The 18,651-nt window shown below is 36.5% G+C and overlaps 1 protein-coding gene across 10 annotated transcripts in view; it reads right to left on the reverse strand.

Annotated features, from left to right (window-relative positions):
* The window catches only part of MTA1 (metastasis associated 1), a 239,907-nt gene that overhangs the window by 106,853 nt on the left and 114,403 nt on the right, over window positions 1-18,651 (reverse strand). For 6 of the 10 annotated variants that reach the window (XM_072629652.1, XM_072629660.1, XM_072629657.1 and 3 more), the window contains 5 exons: window positions 13,008-13,058; window positions 11,226-11,352; window positions 11,036-11,099; window positions 8,568-8,685; window positions 4,702-4,804 (listed from right to left, as the gene is read on the reverse strand). In XM_072629652.1, the coding sequence (XP_072485753.1) occupies window positions 4,702-4,804; window positions 8,568-8,685; window positions 11,036-11,099; window positions 11,226-11,352; window positions 13,008-13,058 (463 nt within the window). Of the gene's footprint in view, window positions 1-4,701; window positions 4,805-8,567; window positions 8,686-11,035; window positions 11,100-11,225; window positions 11,353-13,007; window positions 13,059-16,767; window positions 16,941-18,651 lie in introns of all 10 variants that reach the window. The other 4 variants (XM_072629661.1, XM_072629656.1, XM_072629655.1 and 1 more) reach the window with 2 other exon arrangements.

Raw genomic sequence — 18,651 nt, forward strand, 5'->3', positions numbered from 1 at the left:
CCTTCATTCATCCCCCCACCTCACTGGTGGTACCACTTCTAATCTGTTTTTGTGACTATCAATTAGCATTTCTTTTCATTTTAATTTTTAAAATTAGCAATTCTTTTAAGGTCCTGTTATTTACCAACCCGCAGTGTCTGGTTCACAGTCTTCACCTTCAACACAATTCTCTCCCTCATTCTAGATTTCAACATGCAAAATGCTCCTTCAAATGCCCTAAATTCTTATTTCCTCAATGTATTCAACTCCCTTAACCTTACTCTTGCATCCTACTTACCTAAACTCAGGAATGGTCATATTCTTCCAGTTTCACTTTACTTCCTGCTCACTAGCTGTCACATTCCTGTGCTGGTACTCTTCTATTTTTTCTAGCTCCATTTTATGTTTTATCATCCTATTAGGATATAAGCTCCTTGAGAGTAGGGATCAGCTTATTTTCTTGGTTTTTGTATTCCTAGCACAGTGTTAATAATGAACACAGAGTTTAATAAGTACTCTCTGTTTTTAATTTTTCCATCACCCAAAAGTGTTCCACTTCCACATTCAAGTGGAATTTTTTTTGACTGATCATAATTTATTATCTTTCCTTCTCTCTCTCATTCCTCCTGTCCTCATTGTCATCTCCAATCTCTCCAACTTTTGGTACTGTAACATAATATCCCAAGCCATCACCCCTTCTCCAGTTATACTTTTCCCTTCCTAATTTTGAACTCATGGTAAACCAGTTCAACTACACTATCCTCTGAAACACTTGATTCCCTTGTCCCCTTCCCCTATCCCCAATCATGTCTTTCCAAACCTAACCCTCATTTTCAATCTCTCCCTAACAACTGACTTTTTCATTGCTGCCTACAAACTTCCCTAAGTCTCCCCCATCCTTAAAAAAAAAAAATCTTCATCAGAGATTATTATGCCCAATGACTATGATCTTTCACATTTGCTTTCCTTCTCAATCAAAATCCTTGAAAAAGCATTCCATGATTACTACCACTATTTCCTTACCTGTCACTTAAGTCCTCTGAAATCTGGCATCTGGACTCATAACACTCCTTAAAGTTACCAGTGATCTCTTAGTAGCCAAATCTATTAACTTTTTCTGGTCTCATTCTTCTTGACTTCTCTGTAGCATTTGACATTACTGATCAATTTTTATTTCTGGTTACTTTCTATTCTTTTTTAGTCCTGATCCTATGAATGTGATCACTCCTCGGTCTTTTCTGCTGGATCCAGATCATGCCCATTGCTTTCCAAGGCTTTGTCCAGTGGTCTCTTCTCTTTTTGCTTCATGATTTCCAAACCTATTCACTATTAAACCAACTATTTATTACGTATCTACACTCTGCTAATCAATGGAGATACAAGTACAAAGACTTAAACAATCCTTTTTACATCCTAATGGGGAACACAAGAAGTACATTTAAAAAAAACATACAGTATAAACATAAAGTTAACAAACACAAATATATACAAAGTATTTAAATAAAAGAAAGTTTGAAAAGGAGGCCACCAGAACTCAAAGAAGAAAGATTTTATGATACAAAGATAAAGGACTCCATTCTGAGCTTATGGGATAGCCAGTAGAAACACCTAGGAGATGGGAGTGCTGTGTGAGAGAGAAAGCAAACTTGGCTGAATCACATCATGCAGGAAAAGAAGTAATATAAAATGAAACTTGAAAAGTTGGCTGGGGTAAATTTGTAAAGGGCTTTAAAAGCTTAATAGAAGAGTTTATATTTTATTCCAGAAGCAGCATGATTCCTTTGCAATTAGCCAAGTTGGGGAAAAATGTTTAAGTTAAAGAAAATCACTTTAGCAATATATAGAACAGACTAGCATGGTAAAAGACACGGCAGAGTTAGCCACTAGGAGACTGTTGCAATAAAAAGGTGAAGTGATGACAGCCTGCATCACCAACTAACAGACATTTCAAACTGACATCTTAAATTCCACATGTCCAACAGGATTCATTATTTTCTTCCCATACTCTTCATTTCTCTGAGCCTCTCTTATTTTTGAAGACATTTGAAGACACTATCATCATTCTAATCATGTAGGCTTGAAACCTCTGTTGCATCCACAACTCCCATTACTTCACAACCTGGCTCCTTTTTACATTTCCAGTCATCTGACACTTTAAATCCTTCCACATAAAATACAGTCTAATCACATCAATATACTAGCTGGTCCTAAGAGGATGGAAGAGTGAAGAGAAAAGCTTTTATAAAGACTGTACAGGCAGTAATAAAGAACAGGGGAAATTTGTTAACATTAAAGCCTGGAGCAGGGAAAGGATATATGGGACCAGTTCTCAGAAAAGACAGAAGGGACTGGAGGTGAAGACAGGGGGAGAGGGGGATGGATGAAAGGACGGACAGAAGGAAGGAAGCAAGGGAGGGAGGAAAGAAGGGAGGAAGTTCTATCTCTTTCTCTGAAACTAAGAAGGAGAAAAGGGTAGGAAGAGATTTTACAGAGGCTTTTATGCATGTATCAAGGGATATAGGGAATGTTCAAATGATGGCTTTAATTTTGTCAGTAAAGTAGCAAGAGGACATTTGATGAATAACAGGAACTGAAGGGGCATTTGAGTCTTGTGGAGAAAAGATTAGTACCCTCTCTGTCTTATAATAAATGTGATTTCTTAATTCTATCTATTTCTCCTTTTGTCAACCTAGTTATTTTACATAGGCTTAAGCACACTGAATCAGTAGGAAGAGATGGAAAGAGGAGTTTGATCATAAAAGGAAATTTCAGGGTTCCACATCATGGAGGCTAAAGATTAAAGTTATAAGTAATGGAAGATGAAGAGATTTGTGAGACCCAGGTGTACACTGAAGAGCTTGATATAATGAAGATATATACTCAAATCTTGGTAAGGAATGAAGCTTTAAAAAAAGGGGTTGATAATTCACAGAAACTATTAATCACATTTATTAGTTTCTCTGCTGAGCACAGCAAGGTTTAACAACTAGCAGTAAGGGAGACCTAAGATCATATCCTGCCTTACTGTTATAATACATGTATTTGTGCCCACATCACTTAGGCTTCCTGAGCCTAAGCTTTCTCATCTATAATATGAAAGGATGGACTAGAAAGCCTTTTAGGTCCTTTCTAGCTCTAGATCTATGATCTTCTGAAGTCAAACATAATGATGCTAGAAAATATCGATGATTTTCTTCTCCTCTTTGCTTATGTTTATGCCTCTAATTTTTCTTTCATCTTGTTGACATAGCTAACATTTCCAGAATTACATCAAATAATAGTGGGAAAAGTAGGCAACCCTATACTTATTGAAAAAGGTTCCGTGTTTCCATGGCAAATAATATTAGTTCTTAGTTTTAAATATATACTTTTGTTTACATTAAGGAAGTACCTTAGAGTTTTTAACATAAATGTGCTTTATTTTGTTGAAAGTTTTTTATGCAGCTATTAATACAATGATATGGTTTTGTTACATAAAAGTAACAGAATATTACTATGGCATAAGAAGTAATGAATGAGGAGCTCAAAGAAGTGGGGGAAGACCTGTATGAACCAAGGCCAAATTTCTAGCAGAGCAACACACACAATGTCCATAGAACAATGAAATGTTAAAATAACAATGAAATGCACCTAAACTCTAATTAGCTAAAACGAGCAATCTTGACCCTAAAGCACAGCTGATAAAACAAGCTTCCCTCTTCTCAATTGAGAATGACTACAGATGAGGAATGCTATAAAATAGATGCCAGATACAGTCACTGTGATGGTTTATACTCAAAATGGCTTTGCTTAACTGTGTTTCAATGAGGAAGAGGAAAAAATATAAAGAAAAAGCAATTTATATAAAACAAAAGTATCAATTAACAAACAACAACAAAAAAGAATATCTTCAGTTTGACATTTAAGGTCTTCCACTACAGCCATACCAGCAACATCAACGAAAAAACCTAGAGAGAAAAGAACCTGTTTGTCCTTCATGCTCAAAGAAGACCAAAATGACATTACAATACAGACAAGAACTTGTTAGTGACAATTCCATAGTGCCTTGTAAGGAGGCTGCTACCTCTAGAAGCAAGGTTTGAGATACAGCTACCCCCACCTCCAAGGCACAGTCTTACAGTTTAATATTAAAGTTTCAGATCCTTCCTAAAGCAGCCTAAAAACAGGAGGTGACAGAAAAATGCCAAGATGTCCCTAAGCAATAGCAAAGATTCAGAGAAAAGAGGAGATGACACATGTAGATTACCCTCAATCGGGAGCATAATTCCCACAAAGTAGCTGTTCAACCTCAGCCAAAACAATGTCATTATCTACCTGAATTGGCTGCCAGACCCCAACCCAAGCCAGCACTGAAAAAGGTGTGTTAGACCTCAATTAACTTCAAGATTACAACCAAGAACATAGGAAAAAAACATAAACCTGAGCTGTCAGTTTGCTGACCCTATATAGTAATAACTGTATTTCCACCATGGAGCCAGGGGAGTAGAGTGGGGATAGCTAAGAAACTGAGGACCTTTTCCTTGTGCATGGCAGTCACAAAAAGGTACTGAAGTCCAAGTCATCTGGAAATATTAGGGCAAATAGCATTCAATGTGGTATAGTAATAAGAATACTCAGACATAATACTTGGATTTGAATCCTCCTTCTATGTGACCCTGCTCAAGGAACTTAACCATTCTGAACTTCCATCTCACCATTTGCAAAATCAAAAATTTTACATACCGTGCCACCACCAGGAATTGATCAATCTGTTTATCAATTAATGGATTATATGCTTCCCAAACTTTTGTTTCAAGTTTTGACTGGTCTCTTCCATCTTCCTCACCTAGAAAAGGGAACACATTCTTTTGGAAAAAAATAGATCCAGAGTAAATATTTACCGTTTATTACCTCAAAGTACTTCTCAGGAAATCACAATGGGATTCACATTCAGATAGAATAAGTTCTTAAGTTGGAATCTATGAATTTCTTTAAAAAGTTTTTTTGATCACTGTATTATGATAAAAATCAGTTTCCTTTATTCATGTATATTATACATTTAAAAACATTATTCTGATGAGTGAAATTGTGGAAAGCTTCTCTAGAGCATCAAGGAGGTCCAAGACATTAAAAAAAAGTTAAGAATGCCTGCTAATGTTATTTACAATTCTGGTCAATTATACTGAGATCTTTATTAGAGAATGCATCTAATGCAATCTGTTTTTAGGACAAATTTTGAATAGAAAAATGTTAGCAGGTTTCTAGGCAAGATGACTAGATAATTCTTTAAGTCACTCATACTGAAAAGGACCAAAATAAATAAACATCCTCCTCCTGTCTCCTCCACTTACATACACAGGAGAAAGAAAATCCCTTTTGAAATATTAGCCTAAACTAATATGGACATATGTTTAATATGATTTTACATGTTTAATGGGTATCATATTCCCTCTTAAAAGGGAAGGAGGAGGGGCTGGAGGGAGAGAATTATGGAATTCAAAATTTAAAAATGAATGTAATAAAGGAAAAAAAATAAGGAGTAACTAAGAATTTTTTTTAAAATACTACTGTAACAACTTAGGCTGAAATCTAGTTACCCAGGGAACAACAGTTAAATATTCTTTTAAAAATTGATCCTATTTTCAAATAAGGACAAATGACTTAAACTGAGAATACTCCCTTCCTTATCCTGAAATGAATAAAAGTGAGACACACAAATCTTCATCCAAAGAAGCAGTGAGCTGATACAGTACACTTGCCTCAGTGTAATACCTCAGTCAGGTAGTGTAAAAATTATTATCCTAGTTTTACAGATAAATGAACCAGTTTCCTAAGTCAAGCCCTAAACATTACATCATGCTGTCAGCTTTCTATGGGAATTAAAAGGACTGCTAGTCCACAACTGTTTCCTTTCCCTTAACTTCACAAAGTTGAATGTAGAATGATTTGGTCTTGGTCTAGAAACTGTCAAGTCACATAAGTTGAGAAGTATGGGAAGGAAGATAACCATGAAAAATAATATACCAGAGTGGAAAGTGTGCTGGACTTGGATTCACAAAAACCTACATTCAAATCCTCCCTCTTCTCCTCATTGTGTGTGACAGTGAGCAAGTCTCTTAAATACTTCCCAGCCATCTCACTGGCTGTCTTGCTGTGCAGACATGAAACCAAGCCTTGCTTAGTGCCTACTTATTGTTGTTAGCCTTGGCCATCCACTACGTCTAAGATGTGCTCTAGCCACACACGTCAGTTTATTCCCCTGGTTATATAATCATGCTCCTTAAGGCTTCAAGAGTATTTCTTGTCCACACTCCTCCCCCAGGAACCCCTATTTTCCTATTTTGGAATGATGCATTTTTACCTGATGCAACACCAAAAACTATTACCATTCTGGAACCATGATCAAATTAAATCTACCATTTCTCCTAGAGAGAGTATGCCAGTGAACTCTTCCATAGCTCCATTTACCACCCTATAAGTTTCCAAACCAAAATATTCCTCTCAGGCTTCCACTCCTGCTCCTGAAGGGATAGGGAAGGAATTTTTTTATCTTTGTACCTCTGAACCTAACCCAATGCCTTACACAAATAGTACAATTTGATGCTTATTGAAAGAACCAATGAGGAAAATACTTAAAAAAAAAAATTTCAAGGCAGCAGCAGAACTTTTTAACAATTAGAATTTCCCAAAGATAGAACAGACTACCTCATAAGGCGTCCCTAACAAAGACTGGATGATCACTTGACATGGATATTTTAAAAAATACCAATTCCTGCTCAGTTCAGTTCCTCTACAAGTCCATTTCTAACTCTAGGATTCTTGTTAATGTTCTTGCTAATGGCTTGACTATTGAGAAAAAGCAGAGAAATTTAGGAACTGGCACAGTCTTAGAATCAGGAAGACTCATCTTCATGAGTTCAAAACTGGCCTCAGACATTTACTAGCCATATGACCCTGAGTAAGTCCCTGAAACCTACTTGCCTCAGTTTCCTCATCTGTAAAATGAGCTGGAGAAGGAAAAGGATAAAACTACTCTAATATCTTTGCCAAGAAAACCCCAAATTGGGGTCATGAAGAGTTGGGACACCTCTAAAACAACTGAACAACAACTCTTTAATTAGAAAGTTTTATTTTTGGTTAGAAAACTTTTAGTTTTTTTTATTTCTAGTTGGAAAGTTTTATTTTCCAACCTCTGCTCTCAACTTTATCAACAAAAATGAACCTCATGTCATATATGTTCTAGAGATATAAACGTAAATGAATTATTTCCCTTTATACAAAATGATATTCCTTAAATGTATATTTGATCATATCATTCCCCTACTCAATCTAACTCCAGAGGCCTCTAGAATCAAATACAAATTTCTCTGCGTTGCCCTGTGCAACCTCATCCCAACCTATCTTCTCAGCCTTACTACACAACAGTCTCCCTTTGCACTTTAAGATTCAGCCAAACTGAATTTCTTTCTGATCCTCAAACATTCAGTATATGTACTTTGCACTGGCTATCCCTGATTCATGGAATGCACTCTCTCCTCACATCAATCTCACAGAATCTCTCCCTTCTTTTAAGATGCAGCTCAAACAACATCTTCTACATGAAGCCTTTCATGACTTCTCCCTAAATTTCCTGTCTGTCTGTCTGTCTGTCTATCTATCCATACTTATTACAATGTAAGGAGCAGGAAAAACATTCATTCTTTGTATTTTAATCCCCAGAATATAGCACAATGGCTGACACAGAGTAGCTGCTTAAAAAATTCTTGTTGATTGTTGATGGAAGAGAAGCTTAAGAAATCCTTTGCACAGGCTGTCCCTCCTGGAAAGCACTCCCCCTCTGCCTCAATGAATCCCTGGATTTCTTTAAAGCTCAGCTCAAACACCAACCCCTACCTATCAGACCTTTCCTGATCCCTTACTGCTAGTGCTATACCCCTTGCAAAAAAGAAAAAAAAGATTTTGAATATATTTAATTTATACTCAAATGTGTATTTACTGTCTGACAGAATTATCCTCCTTGATGGTAAGGACAATTGTATTTTTTTTTTATTCCCAGTACCTAGTCTAGAACCTAGGACGTAGCATGAACTTAATAAAAACTTGACTGATGAATTCTAACTCTTCCCTTTCTAATTCATCTCTTTTGTAAAGTGGATTTTTTTCCTAAAAAGGTTTGCTTTGTTCACATAGACACCTGAGAATTGGCCCACTAAATACTGGAAAGCCAGCTGGTAGGAAATGAAAAGAAGCAGACAGATGCTAGATACGTTTCTACTGAAAGCTATATCCACACAGCAAAAAGCTCAGTCTCTTACAGCCACTCTATATTTGCATAGTCAAGATAGCTTTCAACCTCAAAGGATTCAATTTCTTAGACACAACATCTTAGCAACTTTCTCTTTGTACAGGGGTATGAAGTTGAGGGAAGGAATGCTATCTGATAAATATAAAGTTCAAATGTACTATGTAAAAGAAGATCTTCTCTTTAGGGAAAGGACTTGCTGTTTCCCTAATGCAATTTTAGTTCACTGGCTAATGTTCCCACACCCATGACTTACTCTAGGCTGGCAACATGTTTCAGCAAGGCAATATAATATGCATAAGCTTACCCTCCTTTAGCAAATCTGTTATATCTGCTTGGTATCTGTTACCCACTCTAATTTCTCCTTTATCAGCCAGAAGAGTCTTCTGCTGCGGATCATAAACTAGAGAATAGAAGAAGAAATCCTAAAATACAAAGACATATAAAAACCAAAAAAAAGGTTATCAAGTTTTTATTTTTTAGATTAATCAATAAAAAAAAAAAAAAAAAAAGAAAGACACTGTGGCAAAGTGAACAGAGATTTAGCTGCAGGGTCAGGAAGAACTTAGTCCAAGTTCTGCCTCTGACATATACTGACTATATGACCCTATACAATTTACTTATCCTCTTAGTACTCCAAGCAACTCTCTCAAATTAAGTTGCAGAATTTTCACTGATCTGCATCTGCAGAAAGTTACCTACACTGAAGAAACCATAGATCCACATCAAATAAGAAAAACAAACCCCAAAACCTATTACTAACTAGTCTAGAAAATTTGGTTATTTTATTATTACCGCTACTGAAACAAATAGCAATTTTAATGCAATTTAATTACAGGGAGAAATGAATCAAGTAAACTACCCTTAACATAACATGAGAGAGACCATATACAATGTCCTCTAAGGTCTTTTCCCATTCTAAATATTGCGATTTTGTGATTCAGTTCAACAAGGATTAAGGACCTTCATGTCTGCCTAATAATGTGCCACACTTGACACAAATTTCCTTTTTAAAAACTGCCTTCAAATTTCTCTTACTACATAAACATCCTTCATTACCAAATGCCTTTCATAGACCTTACAGATGCCTAACTTCATAAAACTCAAAACAATGCAGACCTGTTTCCCCATGAAGAAAATGTGGAACAAAAGCTGATGTATGTTTTTCTCAGTATGCTGTTATAGCAGTATCAATCAGTCACTGTCTAGGTAGCAACGGGAATGAAGAAGAGTTACTTACTCCCAGTTCCACATCATAATTATTATTTTAAGATGCTGACATTTAGTGAGTCACTGAGCACCCAGATGGGAAACAAAGTTTAGCATAAGGGAGAAAATATTTGACTAAATATCAGAGAACCTGAAAAGAGGCTAAGTCAGCACAGATGGAGGCACTGGTTGTAGATGTAGGTGAAAAGGATGATCTAGCTGGCCACCTCAGAAGTTGGGTATGAACTCTGATCATGACACGTTGCTAATGTACATCTGTGGATTTTTCTAAGCACTTTTACCTTCCTGTGTATGTATTTTTGATCCCTCTCTTAAGAGTTTTCTAAACCATCTCTAATTCTTTCTTCATTCTTTCAGTTTTATCAGACCATTTTAATAAACAATACAACATATCTATATCTATACCTATCTATCTATCTATCTATCTATCTACCTATCTATTTATCCATAGATAGATAGATAGATAGATAGATAGATAGATAGATAGATAGATAGTTATACATACACACACACCAGTGAATAGTCACTACTTCCAAAATCTATTTCTCCTTTAAGTCCTGAACTGGCTCTAAATTTAGGGGAAGTAACACCCACAGAGATTACAAGAACTTCTATAAAAGGTGTGTTTGAACACAGCACTCCACACAACAAGAGAAACACTGTTTTCTCTTGTTCCTGCCAGGAGCCCTACAGGCCCTCTGTAATAAGCCATCTGTTTTGAGGTTTCCCATCAACAAGGGCTCAGACCAAAGTAGGTTTGAAATCATTCCTTTCCAAATTCTGCAAATTACCAGCACGTACTTATAGCTTGAACATAAGCAGCTCCTTCCTAAGGAAAAACCAACTATAGCTATCAAGAGATGTGAAACAGAATTAACTTGAGGGGCTCTGTTCCACTTGCTAATGTACAGACGCAAGACCAGAAACATTTCAAGTTGGAAGAGTAAGAACTTAAATGAGTTACCTACTGGGAACAAGTGGAAGTCTCATATCCTCAGACGTTAAGGAAAACAAGAACTGTTAAAAATTCACTGAAACTGAAGTTCACAGATTCATGTACAGGCCTTGGACTTCAAGGAAATAAAACTACCTACATATATTTCTGTTCAAATTAAGATTCTAAGTGTTGAATACTGACACATTTTTTAGGATAATTTTACTTGGATCAACATGTTGTGAGGCTACTGAGTTAAGAGATAGTCCTGGGAAAATATCTGTTCAGTAAAAACCAAAATTAAGGTCTCGAATGGAAGCCTTTCCTGTCAACCAAATACTTCATTTGTATATATGGGATCCCAAGCAACAGCAACTCTACATCTGCTAAACTCATAAAATGTTGTCTTTAGATTGCTCCTGGGGCTGAGGCTGACACTGTAGGACTTCCCCAAGAGTCAGAGACACTCAAAAATAGAAAACAGTGCTTCTTCATCACTTCGTGCTCAGTTATGAGTCGTCATATTGGCCATTTCTCAGTGAACTTGAAGGTATCTATAACAGAATATAAGTCTTTTTGAAGGCCCTATGAAGAGGGACAAAGAGTCATACCTCCCGCTCCAGGTATGATTTCAGGGACTCCGTCTCGTTGAGCAAAGTGACACTACATTTGCCTCTAGAAAAAAAAAGAAAAGAATAGTATTTGAGGAAAAGAAATATAACTGTACAGCAACAATGGTGTATATAACTAATTTTGATAAAGAAAAAAACTAACTCTATTTTGAATTTCTAGAGTCATTACCTGATATGTGTGGCAGGAAGAGACTCCAGCTGCCGAGACAGGAACAATTCTCGGTGTCTTAGCTGATGCTTAAGTTTTTCTGGTAAATCAACCATTTCTGGATTTTCCATTTCTTCTTCCATTTCCCCTGAAGGAAAGAATTTAAGATCACTAGGATATTACTGTCAGGTCCCTTCTGATCAATCAGAAGGCATAACAAATGACTTATCTAAACAAACATCGCTGAACTGAATCATAACCTCCCACACTTATTATCTCACCTAGCCCCATAAATAACTCTCTGAGCAGGAGGAAAAGCCCAAAATTTCTGTATTCCAAGGTTAAAAATTACAAGCAGAAAACATGACATATTAGCTGGAGACACATGAAAATGATGCTCAAGGAAAAAGCAAATTGTTAAAAGCAAACAAAATTACCATGATGACCATAGCAGTAAACAGAACTCATCAAAAGTCAGAAGTAGAAGATGCTAACTTGGCATTCTTTTTACCTAAAGAGGTCTCTGGTGCCTTCCTCACGTTCTTCTCGCCTTTTTTTCCAGACATATTTAGAGAATTTTTGTCCTCACATGGTAATTACACATCTCGACAAATGTACTGACATAATAGATCTAAGGATACTACATGAAAGCACTGACAGGTTTTGTCAACACAGATGGAGGTCAGGAGTCAGGCAAGATTGTGGCAAAGAAAAACAATCTAGGTCTGTGGGGCTCCTGAATTGCTTAATTAGATTAACATTCATACAGAAGAAATCACCAGGCCCACATGTAAGGGATATCAAGAGTGAACTGTGGCCCTACAACTAGAAGGTGAGAATGAAGGCAACAGAAATCAAATAACCAAAAAAGCCCTAACAGGAAAATCTTAGAGGTTAGAATCAGATCAACTATAGATACTGAAAGAAATCACAAACTTCCCAAAACAAGTTTAACCCTGACAGCCAGGTGGATTAACTATCTGACACATCAGATGAGGCCCAAAGACAGAGTAGCAACTCTGAGGACTGGGGGGTAGGGGACCAGAAAGAAAGCAACATAGAGAGGAACCATAATGATGAGGGCCCAAAACACACAGAGAGCAGCCAACAAATCCATTACAACATGAAATGCTATAATGGATAAAATGTACCAAAGGGGAAAACAGAAGAATTTTGGGCAAGTAGAGGCTGAAAAATCTTCCTCACTCCACTTTCTCTTACTTGAACTTGAAAAACAAACATCCCACCTATATAAGTAAGGCTCTAAACCTGAATAGAATATTGACAGCTAGCCTCATGTGGTTCCTAAAGAACAGCAAACCAGAACTAACCAGAGGCTTTCCATAACTCATGTTTTCCAGCTACTCTGCAGACAAGAATGACAATCTGGTGATAAAGAAAATTTTTCAAAAGAAAATCCAGCCAGAGGTCTAACTGCCGGCTCATTTTCTTTACTGAAATACATAGTTATCACTTCTACCCATTTAAAGCTGCAAATATTAGGTTTCAGACAGCAATTAAGGAAAGGACCTATGTTTTCTTTATACGTAATTCCTTCCTCCCTATCTCTACCTGCAGTCAAAGGTAAAAGGAAGCAGCATGCAAGCAGGCTGTTTATTTTTTTTTTAAAGCAATTTCTTATTCTTACCAGGAAATAAATCTGCTTCTTATAGTGTATTTTACTCTAATACATCCTTCTCCTTTTTCCCTCCCCTTCCCAGGGACAAATATTAATAATATCCAAGCTAAGGGAAAATAAACAGAAAAAAAAATTTCCTCACAGAGAAAAATCTCTTTTCTTACCTTCCTCGTCGTTTTCTCCCCCTGGTCCGGTTTTATAGTAGACTGACAATGCTATATAACAGACAAACACCACCCATTATGGCAGAGGTTAAAGAGAGAGGTTGTTATGTACATTTGATTTTGGTTGTGTGCATCTAATAACACTGTCTTCCTTTCCGAAATACAACCAAAAGAAACCTACATCAGCATCCTCAGTTGAGCCTTAAATAACATTAAGAGAAGATATCTGTGACTTTGGTATGCCAAAGGTACAATAGATAACAAATGGAAAAAAAACCAGTAGTTGAAAGGATAAGGTATATGACAAGGGGCACACCTATTATTTGTAGATGAGACAACCTCATCTGTCAAGCACACTGTGTAAGGGATTCCTATTTAAATCACAGAAAGGATTAGACAATTTCCAAGATCCTTTCCAATTCTGAGATTTAGTAATTCATCTAGGTGGTAGTTACACTTGGATCAAACTCTGCCTCAGATATTTACTAGCTTTGACACCTTGGACAAGTCACTTAACTTCCCTTAGTTGCCTTATCTATAAAATGGAGATAGTAATAACACCTATCTCCCACGGTTGTTGTGAGGATCAAATGAAATGATATTTGTAAAGTACTTTGCAAACCTTAACCTTAAAGCTTCTATATAAATGCTAGCTATTGTGATTACTGTTATTATTATAGAAACCCAAATAAGAAACACAGGCAAGAAACTCCACTATCTCATAGTGGCTATTTGGCTATATTTCCTTAGCCAAAAGGGAGAAAATGGTTTATTCAGTCAGTAACATAGAGGATGCAGGGAACATAAGTCATGATTAAGAATGAGCTTTCTAAAATCACTAAAGAGTATGTCCAAAGAGGATAAGCAGTAGGAATCCAGTCAAATTTAGTTTCACATAGCCAAGGACTGTGCTGAAAAAAACCCTCTGCAAACTGGGAGAGAGTGTCCCTCAGAACCCTGTGCACCAAATGCACGTAAGTGGACAGGAATGAATGTTTTGCTGTAACTACTTTACTAGATGCTTCCTGATTTGATAGTAGGTCTTCAAAGGACTTGTTAAAGAGCAGAGAGGGCAAGCTGCTCATTTCATAAAAGAGAAATAGTTTTATTAAATGGACCAAATAAAAATCAAATAAATTTTATCTTTTATTTTTTATTTTTTGGTAAAAATCATGAAAAACAAAATAAAGAAGTTGCAAATTAGACTTCTTATTCCTGTCATCACAGGCAAACCAAATGCTAACCAATCCTCAGCTGTTTCTCACCAGGTATCATTCTTGATTTCTAATGATTCCCTAGACAATGCAAGTATCATTTTATGGTTTCCATGTGAATTAAGAAAGCTCAACAACTACACATAGGAACTTTCTGTAACACCACCATTCTTTGGGAGAAAGGGGCAGGGAGGGAAAAGACAGAGAGACACTAGAGAGGTGAGGTGATACTCTGACAGTAATACAATTAGAGACTATTAGGGGTGTGGTTCAAAAAACAAATTTCTGTAAACACATTTAGGATATGGTCCCCTTAAAGAAGCTAAGAAGTCCCTCCAAAAGCTACTAGTACAGAAAAAGCTAAAACCATTAAATAATCAAATCCTGTGTTTTGAAAAGGATGGTAAGAACTAAGAGATTTAGGAAAAAAAATTAAAAGACTTCCAAAAAAAATTTTTTTAAGGGTAGGGATGAGATCAGAGGGAAACTATTTATCCCTTGTATAGTTTAATTTCTCCTGAAATGAAAAAGTTAAACCATGGCATTCAATATAGGGTAGACTCTTGGTTATCCAACATTTAAGTCTTCATTTCAGCAGTTTTCAGGACCCTGTGGCAGGAAATACAAAAAATGAATAAAATGTAGGCTTTGCCCTCAATTGCTTACAATTTTTATTTCCCCATTCCTGGTGCTATTTTCTAGCTGTCAAGCAGAAATGAAAGCAACATCAATTTGTAATAACAAAAACTATCAAAAGTTTGGGAAACAAACCAGCTAGAAAGAAATATGTGACCTGTATAAAAACAGTAAATCTATAATTGAAATAAAATAAGACCTAAATGACTAGAAGGATTTTCAGCATTCATGAATGGCCAAATTAATATGGTAAAAATGATGGTACTTCTTAAATTAATGTTTCTTTAATGAAAAACTAATCAGAATACCAAGAGGTTTTACACAGACCAGGATAAAATCATGATGAAATTTATGTGGGAAAAGAGATAAAAATATCATCCTTTCCTATCTTCCCTCTTCCACCCCTGAAAAAAAGCCAATAAAACTGATCCTGCTTTTCAAGACTTTAAATATATTACAAAATAGTTATTATCAAGAATCCTACTACACAAAAATAAATCAATAGGTCAATGGAATAGAACCAAGGTGCCTGACCATTCAACCAAACATATAATCACAATATTAGTGTTTCAAAAATAGTTAATGCTTTAGGTTCTGCAAAGAGTTTTTTATATATCACTACATTTTCTCCTCACAATATTGTGAATTAAAACTAAAGATAAAATTATTCCATTTTTTACACATGTGTAAACTAAAGCTCATAGAGTATTAGTGACTTGCCAGTAGTCACAAAGTTTTTTATTTTTAATAAATAAATGTCAAAATAATGTTAACAAATGTTGGTTGCATTTCAGAATGTTGCAGTTTAAATGTGGCATTTGAACTAAGGCTCTCCAGAGCCTTGGGAAGCTGCACTTTTCATCATAACCATAAAAAAGGAATTAGGAAAAGGAATTTAAACAACCATACTTGGGAAAACTAGTTACCAATTAAGTGGAAATATATTTGGATTCACATTTTACACTATAATTCTGACTTTTAAATGTATAATACGGTCTGAACATAATATTAATTTTCAATTTGCATATGCTTTCATGCAGTAACTCTGAACCATACAAACCAGGTTAAAATCTCAACAGTAGCCATGTATGAAACTTTACAAATTGCTACCCAAAAGTTTCAAGAATTCCCTGGCCCCTTCATCTTTTTAAAGCTGTTATAGGCTCTGCTCTTTCTGAAATATCATGTTAACCACAATATTTACTACTTCATGACCTAGGGCAAGTCATGTAACTTCCCTGGACCCCAGCTTCCATCTGCAAAATGCAGGAGTTGAATGAGAGGTTGTCTGGGGGGGTCCCCCTTCAACTATAATTACAAGAGATCTCCTACCTTCGCCCCAAACAGCTAAAATTCCATTTCATTACCCTTCTTAGACTTCAGCCCTCAGAATTAAGTAAAAAAATTTTTTGCCAAGTAGATTCTTTTGAACACAGGTAAGCCAATGATATACCTCAAAATGCTTTCAATTCACTTTCCCTCCTATCACCATCAGTTCTACCTAGTCCCCTTCAAACTCACGTTTTTTGGCTTCAATGGCCTTCAATGTACTTGGAGCAATATGCCAGTTTCCAGCCAACTTAAGGCAAATACTAAGATTTTTACTACAATATTGTTCTGCTGACCTCCTGTGGTCCTGTTCCTCCTAGATGAACTTATCTGCTTAATTATTCAGAGAAAAGGTAACCTTTTTTCTTCTCCTTCAGCTAAGATGTAAAAAAGAGACATCGCCTGAGAATTCTGAAAGATCAAGGTTTAAAAGGCCACCTCATATGGCAAGATCTTCCTGAAAGACAACTCCAAACTAGTTGTTGGATGTTTTTTGATGTCTGATCCCTACCCTTGAAAACCAGGGAAAAGGGAGACAGAATAAACTCCAGAGGCAGTGGTGCAGTGATTGAAGATCTTACCTCAGGTTTATCTCAATCAAGTAGGATGAGAGGGAATATCAGCCAGCCTCATGGCATTTATAGTGGATTTGGATCACTGAATTTGGTGTCAGGAAGACCTGAACTCAATTCTTGTGTCAGACAGTACTTCTATAGCACCAGACAAGTCACTCTGTCAGCTTTTAACTTCTCATCTGAAAAATGCAGATAATAATAGCACCTATCTTCGAGGTTTCTTATAAGGATAGAAACACTAGCTATTACTAATCTCACCATGGGATATGGGGTACATGTTGTGTTTGGAGAGGATATGGAGTCAAAAGTGTTTCTTGGTAGAAGGAATTTCAAAAGTAAACACACAAAGCCTCTGGGCTAGGAAATCTTAAAGCACAGACCATGAATGTGGGCACTAAATAACTATCTAGGGTTACCAAGATGCAACACAACATCTGCTTCAGGTCCATGGTAGTTTTATTTACACATAAAAAAACCTCAATCTTCCAATTAAAAACAAATGAAAAGAACTAAGTACATACCAAGCACTAAGCACTGAAAATATATATATGGAGAAAAAGAGAGAGAGAGAGCAAGCATACATTTCCCATCTGGCTGCACCCCACTAGTCTTCCTCATTGCTGCTGGGGCCAGCCATCTCTTCATTTTCCATCCAGGTCTTTCCCCCAGGACTTCTTTGAACTTGCCCAACATGGCTTTGTGTAAGTTAATTCCCCCTCCATTTTTAGCTTTTCTTTGGTGAGCTGTCTTCCCCTATTTGATTATAAGTTCCTTGAGGGTAGATACATATTTGTATTCCTAGGACTTATAATGCCTGTCAAAGAGCAGTTGGCATGTAGCTTAATAAATGTTCTTTGACTATCCGATAGATTATAGCGGAAAACAACAAGCATAAGGGACTGGTAACTAAATATGGACACTTAGGTTCATAAAATTACAAGGACGTTGACTAGGGTTATGGGGGAATACACTGAGTCAGCCTTATAGGAAAAATGACAGAGTTGATTTGATTATGGTTCCAGAATTAGAAAGTGGGAATATGGATGGGGATTTGGGAGTGAAGGGAAGCATGGCTGGTAGCTGCCTGAAACTGTGGGCCAGATAATTTAAAGTCAGGTCACCAAGATATGAGGATAAAAGTTCTAGAAATGGGAAGGTTAAAGCTCTAAGATATATCCTTTTGTCCCCAAGACTGGCAATCAAGATGATAGTGGGGGAGAAGAGGGCAGAGTAGCAGGAAGAATAATAACAAGCATCTCCTCCAAAGACAGATAGACAGAAAATGTACCAGACTGAATTCTGATTGGGAAATACATGAAGAAAAATCACAAATCATTTTTAAGGCCTAGGTTGACAAGGGGTTCTGCAAACAATGAGAAGTCTGGGTAGAAGCATAAAAAGAGATGAGAGTGAAAACATATATGTCAAACAAAAATGAGAGAGAAAAAGGTCTGAACCATCATGAAGTAAACCACACAACACAATCTCTTCTATGGACCTAAACTGATGAATAGAGGGAGTATTAAAAGGGTACAGGGAGGAAGAACATAGAAAAGAATATGTAATATGCTCTAATCAAGTCAACTGCTTAAAAAAGGAAAGGAAAATAACTCCTGAAATCTCTAAGGAAAAAGTGAACCCTGGAGAATGAGCAAGGAGACCAGAGAAGGAACTGAAAAGAGGGTAAGAAACATGGAAATCTTCATTCACCGGTGAAGGTGGGTACCATCAACTGATGCTCCCATGGGAGATGACATGATACGTATATGTAAGGAAAATTTTGTTATCCTTTTTAGAGTATAGTTTCTCAGGAACCCTGCCACGGCAATGTCTAGTTTCCAGCTGTTTAATAATAACTCTCGGAATATTTTCAAGGATCCTGAGACTGTA

Source organism: Notamacropus eugenii, chromosome 1, assembly GCF_028372415.1.
Source record: "Notamacropus eugenii isolate mMacEug1 chromosome 1, mMacEug1.pri_v2, whole genome shotgun sequence".
Classification (NCBI taxonomy): Eukaryota; Metazoa; Chordata; class Mammalia; order Diprotodontia; family Macropodidae; genus Notamacropus; species Notamacropus eugenii.